At 43.8% G+C, this 12909-nt stretch overlaps 1 protein-coding gene across 4 annotated transcripts in view; it reads left to right on the top strand.

Annotated features, from left to right (window-relative positions):
• Positions 1-12909, top strand: part of ERI3 (ERI1 exoribonuclease family member 3) — a 134953-nt gene that overhangs the window by 4459 nt on the left and 117585 nt on the right. For 2 of the 4 annotated variants that reach the window (XM_042803340.1, XM_042803346.1), the window contains exon 2: positions 5357-5631. In XM_042803340.1, the coding sequence (XP_042659274.1) occupies positions 5380-5631 (252 nt within the window). In that variant the 5' untranslated portion in view covers positions 5357-5379. The remainder of the gene's footprint in view (positions 1-5356; positions 5632-12909) is intronic. The other 2 variants (XM_042803350.1, XM_042803347.1) reach the window with 1 other exon arrangement.

The raw sequence follows: 12909 nt of genomic DNA, 5'->3' as shown, positions 1-12909 counted from the left end.
CCTTGCTCATTGTGATCTCACAAGCCATCACGTCTGTGATGTCACAATGGAAGAGATTCTGGTGCTCTGACATAGCTGACATATCTGATGGTGCCTTTGACATATCAGCCAAGGAACGCAGCGGAAAGAATGAGCTCAAGAAATGGGAAAGATCTTCCTTAACCTGAGAGTGCCCTCCATCCTTTAGTCAACCCTTCCCGTGTTCACCTGTCCCTTCCATAATGGCCATACAGAGGGAAGCTGATGCATATATAGAGTGATTTTTTTTTTTTTTTTAATTGAACTACTGAGATACGCATATCTCCCAGATGAGCAGTTGCCTGACTTTGTTCCTGTAACCCTCATTCTTCTCTGCTGTTACCCTCACTTCTTGTACTGCATCTAATTTTAGACTGTAAGTTCTTGAGAACAGGGACCTCTTCATCTGTAGTGGGAAGAGGCTGGGTGCGATTACAAAGTCCTGTAAAAACAAAATGATTGATGCCAAGTTGTATCTGAGCTGAGTAATGATGGGACAGCATATAGGCATCCCATGGCAATGCTTCGGGAAAGTTTTGTTACGAATTTTCCAAAACACGGGCTTGGTTGTCTAGCAGTGCTGGAGACAAACCCAGCCAAAAGTGAAGGGAGTGAAACCATGGAAGTGCACTGGATTTCATGTTCAAGGGATGGTACTGTGAGGTTAACTAATTTAAGAAGCAAATTTACCTGTCTAAAATTATGTTACATTATTAAAATGGTTCTAAAAGCTTTGTGGTTTGTTGTTTGTTTTACTTGATGTATTTATTTTTCTTTTCAAGTTTGGATGGTGACAGTGGATAAGCTGGTTTTGTTCAATAGTCTGTTGTTTCCTGCCTCACAGGCTAGCCAGGTGCTGTCATTTTTGGACTGTAGTTGGTCTAATGAAATATTTGGATTTAGGTTATGGTTGATTAAAAAAAAAAATATGGAGTTATCTCTATTGTTCTTCAGTTATATCTTCACACATCTGAAATATGGGCTAACACTTGACCTCTGAATATGCATTTGAACAGCTACCAAAATGGAAGTCCTGCATTTTTTGTTATACTCTGTTCCAGGTGTTGCTAAATGTATGCAGTTTCGTTCTACAAAAAGCATCTTTATTACCCTCTCTTTTTACTCTATAATTTAATAAAATAAGACACTATAATAAAGTAAGACAAACCTGACTTGCATTTTGGATTGGTTTTGGTTGCTCTAGCCTTGAATTCAGTTGTTTGTTGGAGGCCAGGAGTCACAGCTGCTTCTATGCAGGCTTTGCACAGGGAATAAACTGAAGCGTATGACTCCCAAAGCTTGCTTGCTTTTATTTTTTAATTTTAGTTTGTCTTGTCCTTTAGATTAGTGTGGAGGTTTCTTGTTTGTTTATTTTTAGTATGGTGGAGGGCCATATTGCCATAACAAAGTAATTTAATGTGTGAATGGAGGCTTTCATAAAACATATCATTTCCTGGGTCACCCCTCCAACCTGAATTTAGGTGTTTGTCTTCTTGTCCCCTCCCTACATCAGCTTATCAAACTCTGGATGGTGAAGGGGTTAAGACAAGCTGTTAAAAGTTATGTATTCTCTTGCTACCAGATGATTTTAATTAGACGTCGTCTTAAAAAGTAAATGTTATGTGTGAAGAGCCCTTTAAGCTCAAGCTCACAGGCTAATTTGTTTCGCCATTGATGAATTTGAATCCTCTGCAACCGGCATGGTGCACATCTCTGTACGTGGCTTCAGGGCTGTCCCATGGGTGGGGGAGAGCACTTGCAATGCCCTGCTGGCTTTTGTCACCAGTGTGCTTCATGTGGCAGCAGTTCTCCATCTTGTTCCTTGCCGCTTGTGGTTGCCCCTAAGCGTCTTCCCCGGTGGGAAGCCTGGAGCGCAACAGCCGCCGATGCAAATTCTCCGCTTCGTGCTCGCAGTGGGGCCCCTGGCAAGCCAACGGCTGCAGCTGGCACTTGCCTTTCTCTTGGCTTTCCTTACCGGTGATCAAACTGTCATGCTTTTATATTGTGCGCTTGGACTGCTAACAAGCAAGAGCTGTGGTCAGCCTGAGCTTGTCCTGTTACCTGTGGTTGATGTCCAGAGATTAATTCTTTTAAAGTTATTTTTAAAAAACAGTTGCTGATTATAGCCAGTTATGTCACGTGTGGCACACACTGTTATACAGCATGTAACGTGAACTTTATCTTCCAGCTGAAATCCACCACACGTGGCCATTTCCCATGTTATTGGGTGTTGCAAATGTAAAGTGCCGTCACATTTTCCTAGGTCTGTGTACAATCTGTCAAAATAATTCCTGAGGTCCAGCCTCAGTTCGTGGTCCCATTACATTTCATACGTATCTGTGTAAGGAATTGGAGCTGCGTGATATGAAATATTAACCTAGTGGGGTTGAATGCCAGATGTGACAGTTTGCGCTGTCTGAGATTATAATCTGACCCTGTGTGCGTAAGAAATAGATATGTGGTGTTTTACATAGGTTTGGAAATGGAATCACTGAACATGTGGACTTATATGGATAGAGCTGCATTTCTAATTTTTGAAGCTGTGTTGCTTGCATTGTTGTCTGTTGGAAGAAAATGCAGAATAATTACTAGTGCTTTGCATTGTCATAGCCGTTATAAATGCTTTACATGACTTCTAATAAAGTGTGTTTGCTCACCAGTTATCTTGTGCTCTGAGGCACTCTGACCTTGCCAAAGAAGATGATGTGAGGTCTTTCCAGGGCACCTAGAGCAATGGCTGGGTAAACATGCAGTTAAAACTTCATTTGGCTGAAGGTGCAGAGTTTGCAGTGGGATTGCTCTTATTTGTATGCTGTCTGTATAGGGGGAATCAGTGTGCAGTACCCCACTCGTGCACCTTTGTTTGGAGCATTGCTCCCTCTGCTACACGGGAAAGTGGGGAGAGAGGCAGCTTTTAGGATGGGGAACCTGATCCTAGCATTAGACACGGGCCACCTGCAGACGTTGTTAGTGTATATAGGCACTAGATGTTGGCTGTTACTTCCCTCTGCTGATGTCCCGCGGTACCTGTGTGACACAGACCTGCGGGGGTGTGGGGTGGTGCTGCCGTGTCTGCGTGGTGATGTGCCTGAATCCTGCTGAGGCAGCTGCTTTGCCTTTGCCTTTGCCGTGTGGACTCAGTGGCTCGCTGCCCTGGTGTACGTGGTGTAGGCCAGCCTGAAGGTTCATGGGGTTCATGTCTGATCCCCTAGTCTTGCCAGTTAAGATACATTAGAGAAGTACCGATCTTGCTCTGTGTGGGTGGATAATATATGTTTTATTGCATGTGTTTGATACAGGGGTTGGAGCCTGCCTCCCTCCTCCACTCCAACTGTATGTTTTACTTTATGTGGTAGGCTAAAGACCAGGTTTTACCGCAACTAACTTACAAGCTGATTTATCCTAAGATAATATGTTTGCTGTGACAGGCCTTTAGATTCATAGCCAGTAGCTTGACGATTTAAAGCACGTATACCTTAAATATCTCTTATCTGGCGCAGGTTAGAAGTGAATATAACTAACTTCTATTTGGCTGTAATGCATTTATTAATGACAGTAAAAGCTGTAGATGGAAAAGCAATAGGTAGAACTGAGCCTCTTTAGGATAAATATGATGTTGGGCTCTGTTATGGTTTTGTAACTTGAGTTTTCAGTTTTCTGGGTACCTGCTGCCTGGCACGCTGCTTTAATAAAGCAAGCAGCCCCCCAAAACATGAAAGCCACAAGATGGGGGATGCATTTATGCCATGGAATTGGCAGCCTGAGTGCTGACTCAGTCTTAAACATCTCAGCTCCTTTGATTTTTGCCTTTCACTCAAACCTTGGAAAGGGAAGGTTACCAAATGCATGTTTACTCGAAGCACACAACCTGCTCAGCCGCAATTATCTCCTAATCTGGTCCTTCCGAGTTTCTCTGGTCTCGCAGGTAAATACAGATTTAGCTGTTATTCAAGGCATATTATTTACCTCATTAAGTGTGTGTTTTGGCACGTGCATTATTTACCTGACGGACTAACGGATGGGAGAGAGCAAATGCCGTCTTTTGTGCAAACAGCGACTTTGTTCGCGGGCGACGAGTCCTCTGTTTCGCCTTGCCCGTTTCGGCTCCGTCTGTTGCAGCGGGCACTTCCAGCCCTTCATGGCACAGCCAAAGCAAGCGCAGGCGTGGGGAGGCCGGGCTCGGAAACCGGGCGGGTGGGTGGCACATGGTACGATGGAGCTTTTGCCCAGAGCCACGAGCAGTGGGACCAACTGTGGGGATTGGTTTAAATATCTATGTAGCGAGGTGTGTATGTGTTAGAGGGGATACTCATATTCTTGTTCAAGAGGACTGGGTTGTTGCAGTTTGCCTGTTTTGCTATCAGTCACGGTACCCAGCTGTATAACACCTCCAGGAGTTGAACTTGAACTCTCATCCTAGTAAACCTGTTAACACCCTCGAGGCTGACCCGCCTTGGGCAGTGACAGTCCTGTCAAGCTTTTTCCTGCAAAAGGGAAAAAGGGTAGTGGGGGGAAATCCAGGTAGTCTCACATGGGAATTGTAATTTATTAAATAGCTAAATAGAAGGATCAGAAGGTGAGGGCTGGGTGAAGTATTTCTTTGGGAGGGAGATGGTAACCTATAGAGTCCTACTTGCATTTTACAGTTCCTGCAGCCCCTGCAGTTCATATGTGGGTTTGTTGAACTGATACTGTCCTCTGAGAAATACCTGAAGTAAGAAATGGAGTGTAGCATTAGAATCCTATCTCTGAGAAACCTTGTACACAGAGCAAACGAGAACCTGCCCTGGGTAGAAGCCTTCCAGCCACCACACACATGGATTTATAATGGAAGTGGGAGGTTTTGGTGCTACTAGCAGGTGCTTCAGGGCCAAGCTGCTTGGGTGGGTTGTAGTGTTGATATGTATATTGCTGTATTTAATTCCTACCATGTATCAGAAGTTGTATATGAAAATATGAAAGGCCTCCTCAGAAATATCAGTGGCATTTAGATCAGATTTTCTGTGTTTTAAGTGGTTTGTGTTGTGTTCTGCTATGATACGGTTCAGCAGGGGGGGTGTGATTGGTGCCTGGAGCCATGACTGCTGTGTGTCTCATAGTTCTTAGTTTAGAGCCATTTGCAGAGGTTAATTTCCAGTTGCCTGTGATTCTGGACACCTTGAGCTCAGTCCAGATGTCATCTGTTGTGCTTAGAGCAGGTTACTGTGTTATTTCAGGTTTGCAATGCTGGAACCTCCACCGGAAAGCACAGAGGAAATCCCTGTCAGAGGAGGACAGTGAAGAGATACTAGCAGAGACGAGATGTATGTGTGCATGAGTAACCTGAGTCTGTCTTCAGTTTCAGATGCCTCTGGATGTTCAATGATAGCACTCCTCCATACTGGAGCAGCAAGGTTTCCCCAAAACTTACTTCCAAGGGCAAGACAAGCTGTGTGCTCCCTGCTCCCGGCTGGTGTTTTCAAAGGGTACAGCTCCATCGTAAGCAGGAAACTGGCGTCCCACGGCTTCGGAGCTTCCATGGCAGCAATGTCATCCTTCCCTCCACAGAGATATCACTACTTCTTAGTGCTGGATTTTGAGGCTACATGCGATAAACCACAGATTCATCCTCAGGTAAATAGTCAATCATGTTAATTATCCCCTTGCAAGTTGCTGCTGCTGTTCTGAGAGGTGGAAGGAAAAAGCACAGTGCTGGCTCACTCATTTTCTCTGGTTTGTCCCACATCCTTTCTGTTGCTAGTCCTCCAGGGCTCTTGCAAGTCACCTGCTCTCACAGGAGCAATGCCAGGACCATTCACTGGGAATGAAATGAAGGAGCCTGATTTCCATCAAGGAAGTGACAGTTCATGTGGTATCAAAAACATCTTTGTCACGTATGCTTGTCATCTGCCTGAACTGGGGAGGGTCTACAAAATTTTGGCTGGGAACCTGAATTCGTAGAGTACTCATGGCAGCCTTGTTTGAGTCTGCAAGGAAAAAGGCTATTGGTAGCCAACAGCTTTAGGAAAATAATAGTTTGAAAGATATAAATAGGTGCAACATAATGGTGTTTCTAAGTGGAGAATAACAATGGTTTGGCGCTGTCTGATCTTGCTGAAGTTATCTTGCCTGGTTGTTAACTCTGGAGTGTAATGAGACAGGGAGAGTTCAGCTTCAGAGAGATTTTTCCAGTGCCCTACCGCTTTAGACATACAGAGATCGGGATGAAGTATAGATTTTTTTCTGCTGACAGTTCTTCCATAGTAGTGTAGAGCATATTAGTGAATATATTTCCAGCTGTCAGCAGGATAGGCCTAGGTTTTCCATTTAAATTAGAAAACTGTGCTAAAAGGAAAAAAAAAAAACAAACCCTAATTTTGTGTTGGTAACAAATAAAGAATTTCTGAGTCTCTAGATTGAACTTGGACTTCTCTCCTCTGCCAAGCAATTGGCCTCTTAGGGATATTGCTGTTAACATATGCATTGGGTCAGAATAACTTCCATTTGCTTTGTTTCTAATACAGCAAAGGCTAAGCGGTTTTCAGTGTTGTATCTCATTACTGAAGTGACTGATACAGTGTGTTCATTTCCCGGTGCAGCTGTGGTTTCTCTTGGGCTTGTCCTGTCAAAGGCATGTTGCAAGTTGGGATCAAACTTGACTCCTCTTTTCTCCATTAGTGTGTTGGTGAATGCCACCTGCCTCTGGTGTTTCTTGAAAAATGGACAGCAAATTCCCTGCTCTTTTGCTGGGTCTTTGTGGGAGGCTGTTGTGGCTCTGCATCCACTTCTGCTAGCAGGGTCTTAACCGCTCTCCAAGTGAGATGTCAGGCTATTTCCTGCACGCCCTGCCTCGGGTGCACAGACCTGTCAAAGCTATAAATTGGATCTACCTTGTCCCTTTGGATATGGGTTTGGTCTGTGCGCATTTTGATGCAAAACCATGATGCATGTGGAGCTAGTTTACAGCTGGCAGTAAAAAGGAGCATGAGTGGAATATGATTACTACTGTTTTAAGGAGCTTTGTCCCCAAGTCCTTGCCAGGGAAAGTAATGGTCTGGGCCAATGCAGATCTGCTATATATTTTGCTGGTGAGATAGCACCTTTAAGGTGGAGATGTTCTTCAGTGTTGTTTTTCCAGTCTGCTGTGTTCAGTGCCTGTCTGCATCATACTGTGTGTGGAAAGGGCTGTCAGTCCCTCACATCCTCACCAATAAATTAGTTTGACAAATAAAGTAATGACTCTTGCTACAGGGAGAATCAGTGTAGCTGGAAGGGCTGAAGGTGCCTGCCAGAATTGGGCTACTTTATGGAATGAGACTTTAGTTGATGCCACTACCTACATCTTACCTTTTTGCCGACCAGCATGGCTTTTGTCCTCTTCACTGCTGGGCTGTATGTCGTGGTGAGCAAACTGTGTTGTGTATTTCAGTGAAGTTTTGTGTGAGGCTTTAGTGGTAGGATCTTTCTCTGGAGCAGTGACAGACAGGTTTTGGAGATTTGGTCTGAGAACAGCCCTGGGAGCTAGGAATGGTCAGGTGCTGATCTTCACTGAGATGCTGATTCTTTTTCTGCTTTTGTTTTAGTACTTGCAAAATAGAAGGTGAGATAGAATGAAACTCAAATGCGTTGGGATTTGACTAGGAGGCTGCACATACAGAGCTAAGCTGTGATCCAGGTTACTTTAAGTGGGTAGGCATAGCTGTAAATTAGCCAGCTCAGCCTAGAAGTCTTGCAGAGTGCACTTGCCACCGTGCAGCACACTTCACATTTTTCACTAACTGCTCTTCAAAATATTCTGGCTTCCTACCAGAAACTACCAAAAGAGCTATCTTTTTATCGATCTAAGGTGTGTGACTGCCACATCTGCTCCCCCTCCCACTGTATTTACTTGTGTACTTCTGCAACCAGCAGCCTCACTGTTTTTTTCCCCGGGGTAAAACCCCTGTCTTCATGCTTATTTGGGAGCCCTGAAGACTCCTTCATTTCTATTCCCTTTTATGCTGCTCAGTCTCTCTGGGGTCTGGTGGTACAGCCTCTGTAATGGGGCTCAAGGAGGGTCAAGGACAGTGGTATTCCCTGGGGAGGCTGTCTGCGTCATGGCGCCAGTGGCTGGGACCATGGGCTTGAGTGCCTTGTGGCTGCTGGCCTTTGCTTTACCACTTCTGGGTAGGGCCTGGAGGGGTCCTTCATATTCCCTGTCCTACACCCAGAGAGGAACAGTAGCATCTTTGTGGTCCTGGCTTCTGATGGCTTTCGACACATACACCTCTAAATCAAAGTGCATGTTTATATGCACAAAGCAGCAGCTTTGTGGGATTATTGGATATATTTATGAATAATGAGACCATCCCAGAGAGAAAAGGGGGGTGTGTGTGTGTGTGTTTAACTGCATTGCACTGGATGGATAGATGGGAAAATCTGAAAGAATAGAGGCACAGTCTATGTCATGTACTGTTTTAGCCAGCCAAAGGTTAGTAGGGCTTGGCAGTAAGGGATGTTTATGGCTGGTCCCTCGTATCTCTTTAAAGCTTACCTTGTGCATTTGGAATTTGATCCAAAGCCCAGTGGGGTCAGGTGGGAACTGTCGTTCTGCGAAGGTCGGTGGACCTCGGACCACAACAGTGGTAGTGTGCTTCATTTTTCAGCTCTAACTCTGCCTTTTTTTTCCTTTACTGTCTGCTAAGAGTTTACAAGTACCCGCTGCTTTTATACGCTGTCAGCCTGCAGAGCCGGGTACATCTGGTGCTTTAGCTACACAAGAGAAGATGCATTAATAAGTGGGAGTCTTGCTCTTTTGTCCCTTTGTCCTTGTATACACCAGTGTTTATGGTGGTCAGTGCTTTCAGTGACTGTGTTAAGGAGCTCCCCAGGCTCAGATCCATGGCTGCCTGTAACCTTATTTTATTAATGCAGTGAATGGGTGTGCCTCTTTTGGTCAGCAAGCCAAGTATCTTGCCTTCAACTTTAGCAGAGTGGATGAAAAGTAATGTTGTTTTTAAATGTAAAACATCTGAAGGTAGAAATCAGATCTGATCAAAGCTGAATTTGAAATTAGGCTTCTACATAGGATGTAAATCTCTAAAATGAAAACCAAATAAAATTCAAGTTTTGTACGTCTGCTGCCTGGAACTGTAAAAGAGTATCAGACCCCTGACCTGGCAGAATAATCTGGACCTATGAGTTGCTAAGTTGCTAAATGAGCTTTTGGTAATGATGAAGTTGCTGGTTTTGATGTCAGTTTTTTCAAGTACTTGACTTCAGTGTCTCAGATTCACTCAGATAAGAATTAGAAATTTGCCCCTTCCAAACTCTGTAAGGGGAAAGTATGAAATGTTCAGATTTTCTAATTGCTAAAGGAGGTTGTGACCAGAAGGAGAAGAATAACTTGTTTATAGACAATACTTTCCTCATTCGCTTAAATACCACATTTAAAATACTAAAATATCTTGATATTTTTATTTAATGTATTCTATATATTTAAAGTTTGTTTAGCATGCATTTTGATTGCTTAGGGGAGGAGTTTTATAATTAAATTGCTGTCAAATGAAACTGAGCATACTAATAAATACAGAACATCACTCACCATTTCAACATAAAACAGTAAACTTAGACTATGAATAAGCTTAGGTTCAGTTACTAATTTATTTTTAAGTGTACAAACAAATCTGGATGATCATAGTCCTTTTTCCTGATCGGCAAAAGCATATTAGCAAATGGGAGCCAGTCTTTCTGTAAGATAATATTAAGTACAAGTGCACAACAAGGTTAAATAGGGTTCAGGCTGTGTTGCCTTGAGTGCTGGTGTAAAAGAGCATTAAAGGCCTTTTCCCCTGAACATTCGTCTTGTGGTTCTGGCTCGCAGTCATGGGCAAGTGTAGCTGGAGTGGCTGCAATGAGCACTGCCTCTCAGCCGCCCGTACTGCTCTACCCGTGGTCTCGTTCCCATGGCAGGGATGACTGAATGATGTGTCTCTGCTCCTGAGGTGCTGTGATTTATAGACTGACCTTGTAATGGGAATGGATGTTGATTTCCACCAAATTTAGGCTGTAGCAACAGATGTGCAGTCCCTGCCGAGCTCCCTACTCAGAGTGTGTAGATAGGGGATAGGCAAACTGCCTTGGGAGCCATAGCCTAGGCTCAGAGAAATTTCTACAAGGAATATATCCCTGAAATCACAAACCTGCTGGGGGAGGAGGTTATGATGGGACCACGGGTCCACTGGGAAGCAGGCTGCAAGGTAGCTTCTGTGTGTTTTTCAAGTGGTGCTCTGTGGGGCCTCTATCAAGGCAATCCTAGCTGAAGGCCAGGATGGGAATGCAGAAGGTGGCTCACACAGTAATGGAGATTGTCATAATCCTACCCAGAGGGGGATAATGGAGATGTGCCTGTGCCTGCCTATTCTATCTAGACAACCCTGTGTCTAGATAGCTCTCTTCTTGCATGGTTTTTGTGTGGCTGTTAAGCTCAGTGCATTAGAAATCACCTGCCAAAACCTTTATTAAGGATGATCGTGAATTGCTGAAAAGTGAAGAAATTCAGGCTTGTTTCCCATGGCAACTTTAACATGGCACTCTTGTGCATAACTATTACAGTGGAATATTAATCTGCAATTACCTGTCTTCATGCAGCTTAGGCTCGGGTGTAGTTTAAATACCTAGTTCTCAATTTAGCTTCTTAAAATGTTGTTTCTAGAGGAATGTTGTTAAAAATGCATGTAACACAGTGACTTAAAATCTTGTCTTTTTTTTTTTTTTCTTTTGACTAAAAGGAAGTAAAAAAATATATATATATTTACCATCTCTTTGCCAATTGTGACTGTTGTTATGCCATTCTTCTTACGTCAGAATGCTTTAAGTTCCTATTGTGACAGGAAGTACTTCATATAAAAGCTGTTTCAGATGGGGTTTTCTGTTCACGTTAATTTTTTAAGAACAATCTTTTGAAAAAACTTTCTGAGGCCTTGTAGTTAGTTCTTCTGAACAGTTAAAAATTTTACAAAGAGCACATGAATATCCATAGCTCAACATCCTACAAAGTGCATCTGAAATTAAAGGGGTGCTGTTCTTTTTTAATCATATTTTCCATATGTCATATGCTTCATTACAATTCTATTGGACTGTTGTGAAATCTTATTTTGACTAATATGGAGAATAAAGTCTTTATTTAAAAAGATGCAGAGAGGAGGCCAGCATTTCGGAGAGGCTTCTGCAGGGTCTGAGACACCAGGTGTGGTGTAACCCTCAAAAGCTGCATTCTCCACAGCAGTCATTTTGCCTTGGAGACCTCCCTCGTTCTCCCAGTAAGTGGGGACAACCTTGCTGTGACCCATACGAATCTGACAGGGTGGGTTATGGCTTCGGGCAACAGAATTAGCTGTATTTATTTAAAACCCGATGAGCTAGAGAACATGAACAGTTACTGAACCCAAAGCTCCTGGAGAGCACAACCACGAGACCACCAGGCAAGACATCTGATGTATGAAAAAAGATTCAAAGCAACTTCTTATTTAAAGATATAAACCCAGCATTATTATAGCAACAAGCCTAAAATACCAAGGCATTCGGGTGGCCAATTGCTGCAGTCCTAACCTGACCCAACCTGCTTAGCTTTTGGCTGGTTATTGACAGGCAGATGAGATGACTACTTTAAAGCAATCAGTCATGTTGCCCTTTCCCTCACAGTGTGTGGAGACCCCACATCAGTTATGCATCCCGGCGTGCAATTCCCCACCTGTGCTGTTTGAACACTGTATCCTTAGCTGTGCAAACATTACACATCGTTTAGGTGACAAGTTGCAAAGTTAAGTAGACTTGTTGTTACAGCAGAAAGTAGTTGAGCGGCAGTCACCCTGAAAAGAAAAGATCCAGGCTAGCTCAGGAATGTGCAAGTCCGCTGTATCGTGTTTAAAGGTTTGTTCGCCTCTGTAAAGCTGCGCTGAGAATAATGTGTGCTGCTGGAAATGTTCACACCACGTGCGTTTCTGAAGTGAAGGGAACGGGTGCCACAGGTTTGCATCTTCACTGTGCTTGTCCTGCCGTGTGTATGGTCCTGTACTGTCGCTGGTGATGGGTGTGTGCTTGCTGCTTTTTTGTAGCCTCTGAGGCGGGGGGCACTATTTTGCATCCTCCCAGCACATGTTTTAAAACCAGGCAGTATTCTTCCATGGTGTGGCATCTATCTAGTGCTGCACAGGGATGCCACTTTTCAGGCTGCTGTGGTTCCTGGGTGTTGTGATATAAACCCAGCAGGCAGCCAAGCACCACGCAGCTGCTCACTCATCCTCCCCTTCCTGGGGGAGGGAATTGGAGGGGTATAGGTAAAGAGATTTGTATGTTGAAATAAAACCAGTTTAATAATTGAAATGAAATAGACTAATAATAATAATAGAAAATACAAACAGGTAATGCACAGTGCGACTGCTTACCCCCTGCCAACCAGTGCCCAACCCATTCCTGGCTAGCAATCCCAGACAAGCAAAGATCCCAAAACTGTAATCCCAGAAGCAAGAGCCCCAACTTCCCAGCCAACCCTCATCTATATACTGAGCATGATGTTGTATGATACGGAATATTTTGTTGGCTGGTTTGGGTCCATTGCTCTGTCTGCTCTCCCTCCCAACTTCTTGTACACCTGCACACTAGCAAGACATGGGAAGCTGAGAAGTCCTTGATTTCTTAGCAACAACTGAAAACATCAGTGTATTATCAACATTCTTCTCATACCAAATCCCATACTGAATCCAAAACACAGCACTATTCTAACTACTATGAGAAAAAAATTAGCCCTGTGCCAGCTGAAACCAGGACTCTGGGGAACGGTCTTTGCTGCATTAAGGTGGTCTTGTCTTAGTTTTGAACAAAACTGTCCTGATAAAGAGAAAGTGCAGTTCAGTTCTTTTGGTGAGAACAGCA

The sequence above is a fragment of the Tyto alba genome, unplaced genomic scaffold, assembly GCF_018691265.1.
Source record: "Tyto alba isolate M040663 unplaced genomic scaffold, T.alba_DEE_v4.0 Super-Scaffold_1000006, whole genome shotgun sequence".
NCBI lineage: Eukaryota > Metazoa > Chordata > Aves > Strigiformes > Tytonidae > Tyto > Tyto alba.
This window is presented reverse-complemented; position numbering and strand designations above follow the sequence as displayed.